Raw genomic sequence first — 20,706 nt, 5'->3', positions numbered from 1 at the left:
ACAGAGATTATATAAAAAAAAAACTAATAAAAATAACAAAAGCACATACAGTAAAAAATTTAGTACAATTAAAATGAAAACTAATATAATAAGCTAATTCAAATTAATAAATAACATTAATAAATCAACAGATTAACATGATTCAATATTATATTAAATATTATATTTTAATATAATATGATCACATTGTGAGGTACATTGTGCTAGGGTTGTGCAGTATACTGCCTATAAAACACATTTATTTGTCATACAGCTGTATGATATCTTCATTTTGCAAATTATGGTACCTTACCTGGTATTACATTTTTACAAGTTTGGCATTCATTACTGTTTCATTTTGTAATTTGTGACCATGGACCACAAAACCAGTCATAAGGGTCAATTTTTTTAGATTTACACATCATGCATCTGGAATCTGAAGGTGCAAAAAAATCTAAATATTGAGAAAATCGCCTTTAAGTTGTCCAAATGAAGTCCTTAGCAAAGCATATTACTAATCAAAAATGAAGTTTTAATATATTTATAATAGGAAATTTTACAAATATTTTCATGGAACATGATCTTTACTTAATGTTCTAATGATTTTTGGCATAAAAGAAAAATCAATAATTTTGACCCCTACAATGTATTTTTGGCTATTGCTACAAATATACCCCAGCGACTTAAAAGACTGGTTTTGTGGTCCAGGGTCACATTTATCTGTACTATAAATCAAATAAAATGTAGATGTGATGCTGAAAATTTTGTGATTAATTAGTGTGAAATGTAAGTATATGAAAGTAAATGAAATGTAAGAAATTAGCTATATTATCAAATCACTGGAGATTTGCATCAAGTTCAGTGTTTGCATTTTCCATGTTCTGTTTCATTTTGAAATACCGGTAAGTGTTTGAAATCGTCCAGCATCTTTATAAGTGTAAAGTGGCAAAGATTTACACACTCATATTTTTTTTTAATTAATTGCAAAAATGTAGTTTTAACAGTCAGGTACTACAATTGAGTTTTAAAGAGCACTGAAAACACATTCTTGATATATTTTGATGCCACGCTGATTTTACATCTCAAACTTGAAAATCTTAACAAAGTGGCTTGTAGAAAGAGTGAGAACATGGGCAGAGGTGGCCAGCAATCTCTTTCTCCTGCAGCTTTAGCTCTCAGGGCTGGTTTGCTAATATAGCAGTCAGCAGGAGAGCTGGTTAATTTCCTATGTGTGTGGCAGCAATGATCTAATCTGTTATTTACTGTCTGGCAAGCAGGCAGGACTACAGCCTGGACTGTGATACTTTGTGAGATAAGAGAAGCCGGGCGGATGTTGTCTCATACCGCACTGCTGCTAGTTAATGGGTCTGTGGAAACAGACGGTGATGTATGCGGTAGGCTCCTTAAAGACAGACAAGAGTAGAGGCTTAGATTTTGAAGATACACAGTAGAGAACAAGTTACTTCAGAAGTTATCTGGGAGGATTTAACATTGTATTAAGCTGTAGCTTGAAAGATCTGTTATTTGTTCACCACTGTTGTTTCTGTCCCAAAGGACGTGCTAATCATTGGTCGGCTCTCATTGGCGCGTCTCACTCGAGAAGCTATATGTTATGGGAGTATGGAGGTTTCGCCAGTGAAGGAGTCAAGCAGGTGGCTGAGTATGGATCACCCGTCAAAATGGAGGAGGAGATTCGACAAAAGGTAGGCCTTCTGGCTAAGTGTGACGAGATGAGATATCAGGATCAGACAGATACAGTTCAGCTTGAAAGCTAGCGTTGAAGTAATTGCTCGACTTTCAGACCAAGATGTCCTTTTCTTGGAAATAGCAGCAGTTTATCCGACAGAGATTGAATTAAAAAAAATTTCATTGGCCAGGATTAGGCTCATTACATTTCTGATGCTTTTTCAATTTGCTGTTTGTTCAGGATTATTTTAAACCTTGACAAACTAACTAAGGGATGAATCTGAATGAATAAATCTTTTTAAGTGAATAAATCGTTCTCTTCTCTTCCACTGACGCTGAAAATCTCCCTTGTGAAGTGCATCACTGCTTTGGTTGCTTGATAAAAGTCAGCTCTAGTCGACAAAATGGAGGAAAACAAATCAGCTTTATTGTCTTTGTTCATGAAAGAGCTTATTGTGCTTAAAAGCTATTTCTTCATCTTTTAGCTGACTTGAAGACTTATAAAGTTTAATAAGGCATAACTAAACTCGTTTTGGGTGTGAATGACTCACTGATTCAATGATTGATTCAGTGACTCACAATAGATGAAACATTTGTTTGAAATGATTGTTTCAGGCTAATGATATAATTTACAGAAAGAACAAATCTTATTGGTGAATGGAATCAAAAGATTTGAGTCACTGGAATTAATCAAAATCCCCAGTATAGAAGCAATGCTCTTGCTGAAGTTTTTCCATCAAAAACCATTAGCTTACTTATTGCTTTCACTCCATCAAAAGTTGCTTGGCACTCATTTTATGTTTCTGAAGTTCCCCACGCACTCATGGCGTCGGAAATAACATGTCAAAGGTTGATCAGTTAATGGAGGGTTCTCCCTAGCATCTTAATTAAACACATTAGTCAGTATCAGCTAATCTTCACATTGCTGTAATTTAATGTTAATTTCCGCCTCTTGAAAGATCCGTTAGCCATTGCATGCAGTCTGAGACGAAGGTCATTTAGCAGCTTTGTAGGAAGATGTGTGTAGTATAATTCAGCGTTAACACGACGGGCTGCCTCCATGAGGATTTTAAAGGTCGCCTGGGAAAGGTTCATACCCTAGATGTTCCCATTTGTCTTTTGCACAATGCACTGTAGGTGGATTTGCAGTGCACATCTTGGCACATCTCAGATTGATGATCACAGAATCTTTTCGGCTTCACCCACATGCAAATACGACAGACATTTTGTTTTGGACAAATTAATTTCAAATCAAGTGTTGGGTGTGTATTATAAATATAAATATAATGTAATATTATATATTTATTATATTACGAATAATGAAATATTATATATTAAATTAAATTTTTTAAGATAGATAGATAGATAGATAGATAGAAAAACGATTTAACATTTAATTATTCGTAATATAAAAAATATAGAATGAATATATTTGTATGCATATGTGTGTGTATACATAAACGCACAATATATATACATTTTATTTGTGTGTGTGTGTGTATATATATAAACACACAGACATAATATATATATATAGAATAAAGAATAATGAAATCAAAAATATTAGTAATGCAAGATAAAATTTTGTTCTTTATTTATATAAATATTATATATTATATTAATATATGATGTTTTACTAAATCAAACATATTTTTGCATCATTGCAGTATCAAAATAAGAAAGATGATTCACTTCTGAGTACTAGATCATAAGATGTCTCATCAGTTTTCATTTTTCACATTTTTCAGTTTTCATTTTTGTTTTTTGTTGATTGTTTCGGGGCATGGCTGACGAATTTACCCACGATTATTTATTGATTTGTGCTACAGGCACTTTTGTGCTGTCAACATTTGTTTTGTTTGGCATTGCAAACAAGTGCATTAAAAGTCCTGTCTACACAGTTCTTCCAACAGACCAGAAAAATCACAAGTAGTTTAAACAAGTTACACAATGAAAAATCAATATTAAAAATACAAAGGCACATAGTGCAAGAACACCAAGGCACAATACAAAAGTGCAGTATAAGCCACCGGCCAAATAGAGCTACTTTTTATTATTCCTTTTTTGAAGCTGTCAGCTGTCTGTCATTCCAGAATTTATTTTGTTTTCTTCTGTCTTGTCCCTTTATTTTACAGCTCTTTTGTGCTTTCAGGGCTTTTTCCACATGCTTGATCTCCGCTCTGATACTTTTGGTTGGTTTTACCTGACATGATCATTCATCTTTTGAGGTAGTGCGGACGCTTTGTAACCCCAGTAAAGGTGAATCTGTCTGCAGGGGCCCTTTGAACTGATTTGCTTTGTGGCAGTTTTTTACTTAGTTTTAATTTGATGTGCACTATGCTGTTTGACTTTAAAGAGGTAGTTCACTCAACTAAATGAATTCTGTCATCATTCACTCACCCTCATTTTAATCTAAACCTTTGATTTTTAAATTTTTTTTCAGTGAGAAATTTAGATGTTTAACACAATGTTCACACTGTTCTTTTCTATACAATGAAAGTAAATTGCAGACTAGAGGCTGTCAAGCTTTAAAAATGACAAAAATCGCCATAAAAGTACCATAAAAATGGTCTTGCAATATAATGAACAAGTCATATAGATTTCCTTTATGATATTTTTATGGTACTTTGTGGTACTTCTTGATAGCCCCTGGTCACTATTCACTTTCATTGAAAGGAAAAGAGCATTATGGACATTTTTCTTTTTTGGGTGCTCTATTCCTTTAACATGTTTACATTTGTAATGCAGTATAGTTCGGATCATTTTAAAGCTTTTAGCATAAAATGGTATTTCAGACTTCTTTAACGTATAATTTTCCCTGCTGTTCGCCTAGAGGAAGCAGCTTCCAGAAACATTGCAGCGCTACTGTAAAATCAGTCATCAAAGCCTTTTCCAAAAACCATCACAGTCATTTACTGTCAATTTTGGCAGGCATCATTTCACCATTACGCACATTACTTTCGGGAAAGCAATCGCAGAACATTCTCAGCAGAAAAGAGCCGTGCAGATAAATATTTCAGTCGTAGATCACGTTGCTGCAGCTGAGTCTTTTCTGAATGCCAAATTGCGACAATAGACAGGAGTAAGTAATACGTATTCAACAACATTGCAGAGAAGCTTACAAGCATTCTTTTGTAAGTGTGGACTAGCACAATTTCCATCAGTATTTCATTGGAATCTCAAAACCTGACCTTAAAATGAGTGAGAAAATAATCCTATAATGAGCTAACGCTTATAATAGGCTAAAACAAAACAGCTTTGCATTAAGCCAGAAATATCGCTCGAGTGATAAATTATACTATTATCTTGTTTACGACTGCTTGTTCAATGGCTCTACCTTGTAGCACTACAAAGTCAAAAGGTCTTTTAAAAGCTGTAATTTTCTTTTCTGTAGCTGCCGCATAGACTGAGATGTAATCTTTTTCTAGTCTTTTTTTTATTGCCAGACCGCGGAATTCAAATCATCTCTTTCCCACTCTTTTTTTATGATGATTAAAATATGTAATTTTCATTTCTCCCAGAGTCCCCTGGTGAATTTTGACCTTGAGCTTACGGTTCACATTTCTACAGACACGTTTAACTTGGAATAAAAATTTGGAATAGCATTATAACATGCTTCAGTTGGTTAATGAGGTGAACATCATGATTACAGAGGTGTCATAAAACTGACTCTAGGAAGGTCATGCAAGCTTTTGGAAGATCTCAGACGTTGACAAACACAGTAAGTTAGGAGGTTCTGAGGCAATTTCTTAGCATTTGTTATCCCAACTTAGCTGTTATGTCATTATGAATCGTATTATCATCTCATCTCGGCGATGATATATTTATCCCACAATCTATCAAAAGCACAGTGTGAGGCAAATGGGAAAGTGAATGAAATGTGTGTTGCAATGAAGCTTTCCCTGAAGAGGACAGGATGCTTAATGCTTTATGAGCACTACGATATACATAACTGTGAAATTTCCATTTGTACTAACAGTATGGAAGCTCTCTATTTACATGCTAAATACACCGCGAGAATCTTTATTGTGCTGTATAGGTGGGTGTTTGTTTGTGCCTCTTAGCAGTCTCCATTAATTATTGTCTGCATGTGCTAATTAAACATTGCAGCATTGATATGAATTTGATGTTTAGTTTTTGCTGACCCACTAAACATGAAGTGCTTCTTTCCTTCTTTTTTTTTAACTGTCAGCTGAAGCTGTGAAGCGTCTACTGTCATAACTGGTTTTCGGTCTATTTCCCTGTGTACGTACACTACAAATTCAAAAGTTTTTTTTTTTTTTTGTAAAATGTTTTTGAAAAAAGCCTCGAATGCTCACCAAGGCTACATTTATTTGACACAGTAAAACTGCAATATTGTGAAATATTATTTTAATTAAAAATAACTTTTTTCTAATTTTATATATATATATATATATATATATTTTTTTTTTTTTGTATTTATTTATTTATTTTTAAACCAAAGCTGAATTGTCATAACTTGTCTTTAGTGTCACATGATCCTTCAGCAATCAGTCTAATATACTGATTGGCTGCTCAAGAAATCAGCATTCTTATTATCAGTGTTGAAAATAGTTGTTCTGCATAATAGGTTTTGGAATAATCAAACAATCAGAATTATTTGATGAACAGCATTTATAGAAATATTTTGTAACATTATAAATGTCTTTAATTCAGCAAGGATGCATTAAAATGTTTTTTACTTGCATATATGATCAATATGTCAGTATATATCATCATTCAGAGGAATGTAGCACCACAGTGTTAGCTTTTTTTTCTCTTTTTTTTTATAGTTGTCTGTGCATATTAAGGGCATTTTAACATAGAAAAAAAGGACAGCCTTCAGGTTCAAATTAATTCATTTGATGCTAATTCTTAATAAAGATACTATATTTTTCTCTTACTCAGTTTCTCAAGAAGAATCACAACTGATTTGCATTCTTTTAAAAAGTGTTAATGACAGCAATTTTGAATTTGAACGTATGCACATTGTGTTAGCCTGAGATACGTTTCTAGCACAGAAACTCTCAGAGTTCCTCATTAGCAGTGCAGGTCATCAACAAAACAACAAATTTCTACCATTGCGCTGTTCAAACTAGCAATTAAAGAAGTCAGTCCCCGTGGAATCTATATTTAGAGTAGAAAGACTCATTCTTGCCTATCTCTGTGACTTAACTTCTCATTTTTCTCTTGGATGTGTCTAGCTAGATCCAACGAAAGACCACTTTAGAATAAAAAGCACCAAATGGAAAATAAAGAGTTGTGCTTGCCGTTTTGTACCCACCTCCGACTCAAGCTGCGATGACAGTATTCCTAATGCCTAATTCCCGCAGGCTGAGCTCGTGGGGCTTTGGATGGTATCCATCAGATTCTTCCACACCATCCCAAAACTTCTGCTCACTGGTCCCATTGTCCGTTTTAGCATGACCTGGCCCTGTAGACGGTCACACTGTTTAGAAAGATGTTTCAGTGCTTTAGCCAAGAACAATTGTCTTGTTTCAGCCGACTGGTAGGTTTCAGGTTGCCTGTCAGCTGTGCTTTGGATGCTGCACGGAGACATCGGCGTATGAAAAACAAAGCTAATGCTTCTACTGGCGGTGGTTCCAACAGGCATTACTGATGTAAAAAAAGAACAGTGTCCAGCGAATTGTTTCAAGGCTTTTTGCAGCTCTGTAAACAACGTAAAAGTGCTGTAATGTGTGTTTAGTGCTTGAGAAGAATCAACTGGAGGAGTAGCACTACAGTTTGTTTCCATTTGTCGTGTGTTTTTTTTTTTTTCGCATCTAGCCCAGAAAGAAGAATTGGGGTTTGTAGTACCTAATGGGAATCTCACCAAACACATGAATAAGTCACAGCTCAAGGGACCCAGTTCTCAACTCAACTCAGTTTCCTTGAGTTTTCTATCATTTGGAATTTCTCCAAAACATCCTCCAGACTTTGGGCGTGTTTGACGTCAAAGCTTTATTTTCATAAAGGAGGCTACTAATACATACCCCTTGTTTTATAACCCTAGTATTCTGAGGGTTTAGGAGCCTTAAGTTGGGACTTTGGCTGTGCAAGCACAAAATGAACCCTCTATTGATGTGCACACAACTTCTGTCATTTACACTTCGGTGAGTGTGTGGCAACCTGCGTAAGCACCCCGGTCCAAAGGTGCTTTGGTCATGTGTTCCAGTAATCCTTGGGATCATGATGGAATGTGAAACATCTGGGGTGGACTTTGCTGTGATAGCAGTGACTCAAAGCCTAAGATCTCCATACAAAGCTCAGCTGAGAACCTCCAACGCACATCCCCAACAACAACCTCCCTGAAAATACCTACCAGTGTTGGGGAAGCTGCTGAGCTACTGTCTTTCCAAGCTATAAGCTTAAGCTACTTATAGTTTAAGTAGTTCTGCTACAGTGAAACAACTATTTGTGTGTGTGTGTGTGTGTGTGTACTTTATATATATGTTTATATGTTCTTTATATATATATATATATATATACGTTATGTTCTTACTCCAGTAAGTGTCTTTATGAGTGAGTCATTGATTCATTCATTCAGCCAATTCATTTGAATATGTTGATTCATTCAGGAATGAATCAAGTGTCTCTCTTTATGAGGGAGTCATTGAATAATTTACTCAACTGATTTGTTGAAAAACACTTAATTCCTTCAGGAACTTAAAGTCCCCCTATTTTGCCATTTTAATAATCCTAATATTGTTTTGGGAGTCGCCTACAATACACTCTAAAAAATGCTGGGTTAAATTCAACCCAGTGCTGGGTAAAATAGGGACAAACCCAGCAATTGGGCTGTTTTGACCCTGCGGTTTGACCCAGCGGTCAAAACAACCCAATTGCTGGGGTTGTCCCTATTTTACCCAGCACTGGGTTGTATTTTACCTAGTATTTTTTAGAGTGTAGGTTTACATGCATGCAAGGTTAAAAAACGCTTTCATTTTCTCAAAATATGCATGTAATATCACCTCATTTCCCAACGATTCCCAAAGGATTCATTCAAAGCAGTTCTAAGATTCAGTCTCTCTAAACCCCTCTTTTCCGTGAGCCTACTGTGCTATGATTGGTCAGACGGCCTTGTCTGTTGTGATTGGTCTACCGTGTACAACCTGTGTCGGAAATTATACGCCCATTGCCATAGTTCTGTATTTTGAACACCTGATAGAAAATATAAACATCTATTATTTATCATACTCACAGGTTGTGATTCAGTGGTCAGCTGGTCCAAATAAACTGGGTACTGAGTCATTTTTCAAGAGCAAGCGTTTTGTGAATCCTGCGTTGAACTCCCTGAGATTAGAGAAGCAGCCGTCAGTAAAATGACGGGAACACAAAAAAAGATTGGGTGATCCAGTGATACAGTGGAAAGTGATACAGTGGAAAAAATGTATTTTAATCATTGATTATTTGCAGCCTCATCTTTTGGAAGTGAAAATAAAACTAATTTAGTTTCACAGCATAGGACACAGCGTCTTCTTAACATGATGTCAACCACACAAACAAACTACAGTGTTTGAGGGCAGGTCAAGTTGTTCGTGTCCGGCCAATGTAGAACATAGGCATTATGCAAATGTGTTACCCCATGATGTGTAGCCATCACAGAAGTGGGATTCGAATTACCGACGACTCCTTTAGGCTGTTCAGAGATGATTCTTTCGTTTGGGAGACAATAACTTTATTTATCATGCACTTCCGGCTTTACAACTTTGAAGATCGTTTACATTCACATAAAGCTACATTACACTCTGCATGAAAGGCAATATTTGAAGGCAATATTATTCTTTGGCTGTGTGTGTGTTTATTTTATTATTATTTTTATAAAATGCATATATATCAATGATTTAACTGTATTTAATAATTGTAATTATTTTTTCTTCTATATGTGGGGACTCATTTTTTGGAGAAAAAAAATCACAAAAAAACTGATAAATTTACATACAAACAAACAGATTTACTAAAATGAATCAGACCGTCTAGCACTACATATAACCCATTAAAACATTTTTAATTGAAGGAACCGATTCATACTATATGAGGCTTTGTATGAGCAGACTTGATGCTTTGTCAGAATATGGAAAAATATTTTTTATTCTTTTATATTGTCCAGTTACAGACTTCTGAAGCATTTTGTGGTAATTTGTGGATCTGTAATTAACAGTGACACACTCTGGATGTAGAGGTCAATGGAGCGATGCTGATTGGGTGTATTACATGGATATGGAGCTGTGCTTTCTTTGACAGCAATGTGATACCTTGCTGCGACTCAGTAAAAGATTATCCCTTGAGCCGCTCCTGGTGGCTACATGTATAGATGAAATTTGACTTTACCTATTTCCTGTGTAAATTAAAGAATGAACAAGAGAGAGAAAGAAAGATGATTGTGTGATATAGATAGAGAGACTGATTCCAGTTCATTATTACCAGGTGATAATTAAATCCAACCTTCAAACTATAATAAGAAGTGAAAGAGATGGCAAGTGAGCTAATGACAAGAGTACAAAATAGTGCACGAGGGTTTCTAGAGCCTCTTTTTCGAGAGGGGTTTACAGTGCAAACAGTTAACAGCTGTTAAAAATATTATATCATATAAAATACTATCTATCTATATATCTATCTATCTATGTAGAGAATACATCTTTATTTTTGGGCGCTCCATTAGAAGCCTGCCAAGACCTCTTCGCATGGGATAAGGCAGGACCGCCTACCACGTCCTCCTTCACTTTCGTCTGAACCCCACTTCTGCGTTTCAGAGGAAATTGGTGCCAACCACTCGGCCCCAAGTCTCCCAAGTCTGTCAAGCGAAAAAAGCAAACGCTAAGCACTCACATCTGACATGTTACAGGAGGTGCTCTCATTTTTTTCCATCTCTGAGGCAACAGACTAGAGCCTCTTTTTCGAGAGGGGTTTACAGTGCAAACAGTTAACAGCTGTTAAAAATATTATATCATATAAAATACTATCTATCTATATATCTATCTATCTATGTAGAGAATACATCTTTATTTTTGGGCGCTCCATTAGAAGCCTGCCAAGACCTCTTCGCATGGGATAAGGCAGGACCGCCTACCACGTCCTCCTTCACTTTCGTCTGAACCCCACTTCTGCGTTTCAGAGGAAATAGCTGCGAACCATTCGGCCCCAAGTCTCCCAAGTGAAAAAAGCAAACGCTAAGCACTCACATCTGACATGTTACAGGATGTGCTCTAATTTTTTTCCATCTCTGAGGCAACAGACTTTAAAGGGAATCTTAGCTACCATACAACCCTTCAAAGCCTACAGCCTCTCTTTGACTACTCGAATTGAAAATAGACATTTAAAATTGGGCTCTAGCTCTTACCAAACTGGGGAAAAAACCTTCTAACCAAATAATATTTAAAAAAAAAATCATTTGAATTTTATTTGTTTGTTTGTTTGTTTTACTTACTCTTCCAAAGCTTTCAACTTTCTGGGACACAAGAAATGATTATTACATACTTTTTTAAAGTCAAACCAACAAGTATAGCAAGTGAGTTTGATTAATGCATATTTTTGGGTTCAAATAGTCCTTCACAAATAGTCCCATTTGTCCTGTTCCCAGCATGCACTGCGGCATTCATTATTAATATGTTTGCATTAGTAGTTGTTGATTGTGCTTTCACATTGAGCAAGTTCTTGTCTTGTAGTATTAGGTTCACTTCGTTCTTTGGCTCAAAATGAGTGAGAAGTGATTCATGTTATAATTCATGTCAAATATTGAGGTGACCGTTTATAAGGTATATCATAATTTTGCCTTGTTTCATGAGTATTTATATTGTGAATATTTATGAGATGATGTCAGTTATTTTAAAATAACAAGCACTTTTCTCTCTGCACTTCTTGGAGAAAACATAATATTGAATATTTAAATATGTTATGTAAATGAAGGGAACAGTTTGCATATAACTCTTTATCTTAGAACTGTTGCAAAATGGCATCACAACTTCACATTCAAGGTAAATTCAGAAAAAAAAATTAAGAATTAGAATTTAATAAAATTGAATATAATTAATTGTTATAATTAAATAAGAACTCAGAAAAGGCAGATTATTGTCTTCGTATTTTTAAAGTTACAATTACAATAATTAGTGGTGTTTTTTATTGGTATTTGTTAGCATTGTGTGTGTGTCTCAGTCAATATTACTCAATGAAATTGATCATGCTCATTTCCCCCATTTTTACTGTACATGTGTTCTTAGAATTATTTTATTTAACATTAAATTACATTTAATTACATTTGTTGTTATAATTATTCAATTTAAATTGATTTCATTAATTATTTTTAATTTAATGACATAATTCACTGAAATATTTAGTTTTTTTTTATTAAATGTTATAACTAAATAAAGAACTCTAAAAAGCCATGCGTATTATTGTCTTCATATTTTAAATGTTTTATGCACACCAAATATTTATAATGCAATCAAGTGTCAAACTAGAGCTGCTGCGAATGACCAAAGTATAACCCTGTTGTTCCTGCAGAAATTAGCATGCTGAGAGCCATAGCAGTGGTGTATAGATGTTTATAAAAGACAGGCTGGCGATATTTCAGGATTCAGTGGACACACATGGTGTTTCACAATGTTCATTCCCCAGAGGAACAAGAACTAGACTCTCCATTCCAGCATCCAAAGAATGTAAAAGAATGGCTAGCATTCCCATATTGAGATTCAGAGGGTACATCCAGGTCGCTCGACTCCCTCTAAATCGGTACAGTCTTCATAACCCGGCACTTGGACAAAACACAATAAAGCCACATTATGCGATGCACTTTCTTTAATTCATGAGAGATCCCTCATAAATCCGTTTTCAATAATGGCTCTTTTCCCCTGCCTTGTTTTCCCTATGTAAATGAGACCTCGGCGACTGACAGTAATCTTCCGTAATTTGGTTTGCACGGCTCTGTGCTAGCGCTCTGGGAGGCCCGAAAGAACACATATCATTCAGAGAGAGGTCAGACAGTGCACAAAACAAACTGACAAGGCCAAAGCTCATACACACTGCTGACTGACAGCTGAGAAGCCTGCATACTCAAAAGGCCAGCCAAGACAGCGAACAATTAAAAAAAGAAACCTGTTACGATTTTAGCGTGCGTGTCAGAAGAGCTGATGCTCATTTGAATGGACTGTCTTTGGGATTGATGGCAGGTCAAAACACCTGTTACACAGTAACGCCATTCCTGAATTTTAAGCAGATTTAAAAAAAATTAAGCTTCATGGTCATGGTACTTTTTACAATTAGGAATTTAAAATGTAAAGGCGCTTATCTAATATTATGTGATTTATTAATTGTAGACTCATAATCAAATTACTTTTTTATTTAAATGGGACATCGGATGCTCATTTTCCGCAAGATGATATGATTCTTTAGGGTCTTCATGAAATGTCTGCAACATACTTTGTTTAAAATTCCTCAATAGTCATGTAAAACACCACCCTTTTTACCTTGTCAAAATTAGCTCTGTTCACAGTGACCCGTTTAGGTGCATGTCTCTTTAAATTATAATGAGCTAATGCTCACTCCACCCCTCTCTTCTGTTTCTTTGTGTATTCAGTGGTGCGTTACCATCAAAAACAAATCTAATCCACTGCATCCTCAGTGGCTCTGACGTCGGGAGAAAATGAAGACTCTTACACCTGTTTCCGCTTCACACTGTACTGCTTCAGTGCTGCTCACACAACGCTCCTTCTTGACGCTCACGCGCTGCTCCAGCTCCCGGTGTGAATGCACTCATTTGTTAATATGCACTCTGAAAAAAAACCCCGCTGCTCATGCACTGCTTACACTTGCGGTGTGAATCCAGCCTTATGTTCACTTTTACATCCAACTACAAAACACCTGCATTGCTTACGAGAAATTGTTGTTGCTATACAGCTGGTCGAGCGCGGAGAAAGGGGTGGACAGTTTACAACTGGCTGAGCGGAGATATGCTAATACAGGACAGTCATTGGTCATGGGCAGGGCCTGAGCAGTATAATGTCATACTGCTCAGAAAATCAAAACGGCTTGATAATTGAGACTGTTTAGGTTTTTGGGGGCTTAGAAAAATGGAGTGAATGGATTTTTATCAATGTAGGGTAGTTGTGTCCACACACTGCTAAGACATATTTCTATGCAAACACCATGTAAAAGTAAATTTTATTGGTGCACATTATAAAAAGCCAATAATGTTTGTCTTTCTAAAAGAAATGCACAATATATAGGTTATTGACCAATATTAGAAATGTTTTGTAATTCATTTATTTTATTAATGGTAACTTGTGTATCAGTGTTAGTATCAGTTAGAATCACTGACATTTTTGTTAAAGCTATAAAATTATTATTGTGTTAGTTAGTGCTGGGCGGTATACCGGTTCATACCGAATACCATACCGTGATATAAATTTTTGGTCATACCGCCCAGCACTAGTGCTAGTTAAACTAAGTGAAAATGAGAAATGTTGCCTTGGCAACTAATTGAATTTTTCCATATTTAATTTTAGTTAAAGTTAATTCTATTTCAAGTAACGAATGTTTTTTATGGTTGTAGTTTTAGTCAACTATAATAAAAAATAACCCCAGTGCATATAAATTTTGGTTGATATTATTGGATATTTAGTTCATCATTCTTATTTTCCCCATTTTTATTGTACATTTTTTGTTAGAATCATTTAATTTAAAATTTAATTATACTTAATTATATTTAACATTAAAATTACTTTTACATTTAACTTAAAATTAATTAAATTAATTACATTTCATTACTTATTTCATTTGTAGTATTTTTTTTTTTTTACAAAACTGTATAGAAATTTTATATCAGCAACTTGATAGTTAGCTGCCATAATTTATATAACAATAATAATCTGTATTGGGTAGAATTTTAATATTGTGCATTCCTGCTTGGTACTTGGACATTATACCATGATACTAAATGATTATCATCTTTCTAATATTTGTCCCAAAAACATGGTGCTTCCACAAAAGTACTTTTGTTCTTGTTATTAGTTTAAGCTGTATCGACCATTACAGATCAGGCTTTCAGCACTGTTTGCCTTCCAGCAGAAACTCACATCCCTGCCTGTAATAGTCCCACTGCGGTCCTGTCAGACTGAGAGATGATTGGCTGTAGAGCTTCAAGACGAATGAGGGGGAGAGTGACAGGTGGTGGAAGACAGACTTCAACTCCTTTAAAGAGGAAGATGTGGACAGAGGAGATTGTAAAGGTCTTTCATTTGGACTGTTTTGAAACATGCTTCATTGGATTCTTCGCTGAAAGTAATGGAAGGAGAGGAACTAGGCACTTTTGAGTTGAAAAGCTACCATTACTTACAGAAAAAAAGAATTACTCTTACAAAATGTCCAAATCTGAAATTAAATAACTGGAGAAGACATATAATCATTTTAGCATTCAGTATCACTTCAGTTTCAAGAATGAAATGGTACATTAACACTAAATCAAATGTGGCAGTCTAAATAAAAATTTTAAATGATTCGTTCAAATTAAGTCCGTTGCCTAAACTGGAAATGTTTCCTGAGATGTCTTGATCATTTGTTGGACTCCATTTAAAATCAAGGATCGGGGGACTGAGGAGCTTGGTTTGGGCTGAGCCACATCTGTCGGGTCAGCAGGTCCATCGCAGCTCTTTTTTTCAGTCTGTCTTGAAAAACATGAGGCATGAAAGCTGCACGTCAAAGAAACAGATTTTCCCGGAGGTGTCAAATGTCTTTAAGGTAGTGCTGTACTGTCTTCACATTTTGAGCCATGCCAGATGCTTGGGTGCAAAACCCACTTTATAGCGTATAGCTATAGTCTCGACAAGTAGAATACAACCAGGGCTGGACTGGGATAGAAAATCAGCCCTGGCAATTTTTGGTCCAAACAGCCCACCACTACGATCAGAATCAGCCCAGTCGAACAGCACCCATATACAGTGGGTACGGAAAGTATTCAGACCCCCTTAAATTTTTCACTCTTTGTTATATTGCAGCCATTTGCTAAAATCATTTAAGTTAATTTTTTTTCCTCATTAATGTACACACAGCACCCCATATTGACAGAAAAACACAAAAAAAAATTAACTTAAATGATTTTAGCAAATGGCTGCAATTATAACAAAGAGTGAAAAATTTAAGGGGGTCTGAATACTTTCCGTACCCACTGTATATGTATACATTGTTGTTCAAAATACACACACACACACACACACATGTGTGCACACACACTTTTAAACCCCATAAACGTAGGGAATACCAGGTACACACTAACACTGTGTGTGTTTATGTGTGTGTATACATTCTGTGTATACCAGTTTAAGTGGATCAGTGCGCTCACACGCTCTTGACTTGCTGTTAATAGTTAGACAAAGTTATGAATGTTTGAGGAAACTAACCAGTAGGCGATCTACAAAAATTAGAGGTACACCGATCTTGATTTTTCATGGACTATTCCGATTGTCGGCTGATTCTGATACCGATTGCTGATTTTTTTTTCTTTAAGGAAGAGACAAGAAAGAATGAAAGAGTACATGAGCAAGCTGTTGATTTGCTCTATTACAGGCTGAACTGGCCTAAAATAACAAAAGCTGCACTGCACTTCTTTAATTTGTATTATACGGAGGTAAGATGAAAAGAAAATGCCATTGAAACTTTTCTGAAGACAGTCAGTTCCCTTCAGAGATACATTCTTATAAACCTCCACCCCAAATTCAATGTTTAGAATTTTCTTCCAATATTTCGAGCATCACGAACAGTGAGCTTGCTCTACATGTACAGTATTTTCTCTGCTGATGTGTCTGTCTGTAAGAATATACTTTTAACTTGAATACATCTTATATGAACTGATCCTAATTTACTGTATTTACAGATGTCACTTTTTAAGGTGAATTTGCTTAATGAAATCACAACATATAGAATGTAGAAAAGAAATTAAGAAATTATTGGTAAAAATTATTAATTGTAATTATTTTCCCAGTTACGCTACAGTTTAAAAGTTTAGGGTTGGTAAGATTTTTAAATGTTTTTAAAAGAAGTCTCTTCTACTCACTAAGACTGCATTTATTTGATCAAAAATGCAGCAAAAATTGTGAAATATGATTACAATTTAAAATAGCTGTTTTCTCTTTTTAATATGTGTTAAAATGTAATTTATTCCTGTGATGGAAAAGCTGAATTTTAGTAGCCGTTACTCCAGTCTTCAGTGTCACAATTTCTTGAAAAAAAGTACTTTTGAATTGTAGTGTATATTTCAACAACAGATACCTCTAAATATGGATTGTGAATTTTTTTTGGAAGGGGATTTTTTATCTTTTTGTTCTGATTTGCACAGGTGTTAATGAAGCACCTAAGGGCATGACAGAGCGGAGAGTATTTGTTTGCATGTGTGTAGTTCTGGGGTTGTCTATGTAGTCAGGATCAGACAGATAATGTCACCATCCACTGGTGGGCCTGTTGGCAGATATGTTCTCCTGAGCTGCTGGGTTTGATGGATCCTCGATCGCTCTCTCTCAGCTCTGTACTCATTAGGCTGAGGCTTTATGAATAGACGTCGGCTGATTTATGCATGTCGGGTTCATTAATTATGCCATGTGTCATTCAAGCCGATTAGTTATTTGTAACTTTTCCAATGGGTTGTCAATTTGAAAACTAAGAACAGTTGAATATTTATTAATGGAACAATTCACCCAAAAATAAAAACTCTGTCATCAATTACGCACATTCATGTCATTCCAAAATTCTAAGACATCATCTCTTCTGTGGAACATAGTATTTTTATACATCAATGTTAACCAAAATCGTTTGGTACCAACATTCAGGATGAGTAAATGATGACAGAATTTTCATTTTTGAGTGAATTATCCCTTTAAATCCTGTGAAAACATCTGATGCAGAGTCTGTGGTGTGCATATTCAAATAGGTGTCAGAGATCAAGTTTTAAATCATTCATATTCATGAAATAAGTACTTGAGCAATGATCCAGATGAGACTAATCATTTGGAGATAATGACGGTGACAGTGAGGAAACTCTAAAAGGCCAACTGACAGAGTTCTGCAGGAGAAACAACAATGGGTTGTCACTTACCCTATTAATTTACTCAAGGAATAATCAAGGTATTTACATAGTAATTTATGCTAATTGGTTCTTGTGAAAATTGTTTAGCTCAAGCTTGTGGACCGGTATAGAAGCACTTTGGCTGGACATGAAGGGGTTTATTCTTGGCAGACGGTTTCTTGCCAAAGTGACTTTGAGAAAAGAAAGTTCGGATTACATAAGTGGCTATTACCAAAGCAGGTAGCTAAGGTTAAATGGCTGAATCCCACGAAAGAATGAGAAGGTAATGCAATTACAAACAAAGTGCTGATTCAGTCACAGTGCTAGATACAAGTCAAGTATTGCCTTGGTTGAAAAAAAGTGCAGTGCAAATGAAGTCTGTGTGTTAGTTTTGTGAAGTAAGAGATGTTAGTTATGCAAGTAGAAATAATCAAATTGTTATTCTCCAAGCTAATACGTTTAAATTAATGATGCATTACTGCATACAAACTCTTTTGCTGTGATAGTTCTGTTCCTAGATCGATTACTATCTAGACTGATTACAATCTCAGAATAAGTTTTGTTACACAGATATTGTCAGAAAATGTGAGAAAAAATTCATGTGAGAGGAGGTAATTTATATTTTTGGGAAATATAAGTTTATCCAAAGTGTGAATGACAGCTTTATTTAGGGTACATTTGCAGCCCTATTATTTGCAACCCTGTAATCCAGCTGTTTTTCAGGTGCAATTTATTAATGTCATTTATGTATTTATTTACATTTTATATATTTCTATATTATTTATATCAATGCATAAACTAGATGAGACTTGATAAGACTTTTTAATATATTTTAAATGTATTGGGACTTTTTGAGTTTTTTTTATAAATCATATGATATTTTAAATTATAATATAAATATTATAGTATTGATTGCTTATAACCAAATGTATAAGATGATGAGATGAGACGTAATAAAACTTTTGTAAAGTTTTTATTTTTAAAAATACATTGAGACTGATATGACAAAATGCATAAAATTAATGAGACTTGTTAACACTTTTTAAATATTTGTATTATTATTTAAAAATTGCATTGAGACTTTGATATGACATTTTTATTTTATTTTATTTTATTAATTTAATCAATATTTTTTGTCAGTCCCTATTGAGTACCCTATTTCTGATGATGGCCAGAGTCCATCTCTGCTTAAAGGGGTCATATGATGCGATTTCAAGTTTTCCTTTCTCTTCGGAGTGTTACAAGCTGTTTGTGAATAGATAAGATCCCTAAAGTTGCAAAGACTAAAGTCTCAAACCCAAAGAGATATTCTTTATAAAAGTTAAGACTCATCCACGCCCTCCTAAAACGCCTCGTTTAAGCGCCCCCACATGTCTACGTCACTATGTGGGAAGATTTGCATAACGCCGCCAAAATGTTTACGCAAAGAAAGAAGGCATAACTTTATTGTTGCTGAGCGAAACCGGAGTTTTTGGCTTGTGACGTCGGAGCCTGCACTGTTATCCCCGCCTACTGGAAACTTTTTCAGACTTCTGATTGGCCAACATGGCTTTACGGTTGAGATTATATCGCCACCTGTTGGTTTGACATGCTCTTGACAGCGAATTATAGCATGCGTTTTCATGTGGGCGGAGATTTTTTTTAAAAACGGAAGAAGGAAAAACTCTAAAAATACCCGTGTACGTGTGGACATGGCCTAATAATCAGTGGTTAAGTTGTATTTACAACAATAATGTACAGTATGTGGAAAATAATGTGTTTTTTAACCTTAGTTAAACCGCATAAACACATTTCATTACATCAAATACACAAAATAATGTTCTTTTTTTAGCAACGTCATATGACCCCTTTAATTTACTGATGATTTACACATTTAAATACTGAACATTGTGAAAGCAAAAAAGCTGCATACCTTTGCTACATTTCACTGACCATGTCACATATCCATGGACTACATTTATATTTTATTTAGCCAAACTGGGCATCATACTACCTAGCCTGCAGCTAATCTGTGGGATATTTGCCGGCCTGACAATGAAGAATTGCCTCTGAGGAGCTAGCGATAAGCCACACGATTAGATATCTGATCTGCATGCTCATTACATGTCGAGGGATTGCTTCCTTAACGAGATTAAAACAATGAATATGCATTACACAGCCCTGAGCACCATTCATAAAAATGCATCCCAGTGTTAAACGTTTATTTTAATAACCTTTACCTCAACCCCCAAATGACAACAGCACACCAAAACCCAACACAACACACCTGTTGTTTGTTAGATGTGACAAAATTCCAAATGAATTGCCCTCTGGTCCAACACGTATGCAATCAATATCACGCCGGCCATATGAATTAGCAATTATGCCTGAACTTTTTGCTCGGGGGCTCTGTGGCATGGCATTTGAAAAACAAAATGATTAAACATTGCTTTTTTTTCTCTCCCAGTATAGACTTTATTTTCATTTTGTTTAATCATTTTATTGAATGTAAAGCATGGCTGATTTTTTTTAAAGTGGGAGGTATCAGACTGCTCTCATACAAGAGAAACTAATTACAAAACAATATACAAAAGCACTCATAGAAAATGAAAATCTGTGGGGCTTCAGGATATGAAATCTGATGATTGTTTATCTGTGACTTCTGTCAATGTCTACCTTTTTTTGGTATTTATTACTTCCTGTTTAAGCAGGAAGTCACTCTCAGATCAGGAAATACATGTGCAAGACTTGCTCAGCTCTTCCTCACAATTTTACAATGATGCTATTCAAAGTCATCTTGTTTTCTTTCAAGTACATATTTTAAGTTTTTAATTTTAAAATATCATTATGTAACCTACGTGTTCTACAGATCTGTGTACAAGTGTTATGATACTGATTTTGATCGTATTGACAGGGCTCAACGCTAAGGACATTTTCTACTTGCCCGGTTTGTCCAGTGGTTTCAATTTTTTACTTGCCCTGGCAAAATTTTCACAGGCCTTGCCACAATCAAT

General features: G+C 35.3%; 1 protein-coding gene across 1 annotated transcript in view; it reads left to right on the top strand.

The window, feature by feature from the left end:
* LOC107707403 (spondin-1-like) overlaps positions 1 to 20,706 on the top strand; it is a 66,494-nt gene that overhangs the window by 12,535 nt on the left and 33,253 nt on the right. Inside the window, exon 6 of the mRNA XM_016511391.1 lies at positions 1,534 to 1,682. Within this exon, the coding sequence (XP_016366877.1) occupies positions 1,534 to 1,682 (149 nt within the window). The remainder of the gene's footprint in view (positions 1 to 1,533; positions 1,683 to 20,706) is intronic.

This window comes from Sinocyclocheilus rhinocerous, unplaced genomic scaffold (assembly GCF_001515625.1).
Source record: "Sinocyclocheilus rhinocerous isolate Xijiao unplaced genomic scaffold, SAMN03320098_v1.1 scaffold534, whole genome shotgun sequence".
Taxonomy (NCBI): domain Eukaryota; kingdom Metazoa; phylum Chordata; class Actinopteri; order Cypriniformes; family Cyprinidae; genus Sinocyclocheilus; species Sinocyclocheilus rhinocerous.
Note: the sequence above shows the minus strand (reverse complement) of the source record. Positions and strands in the feature narration are given on the sequence as shown.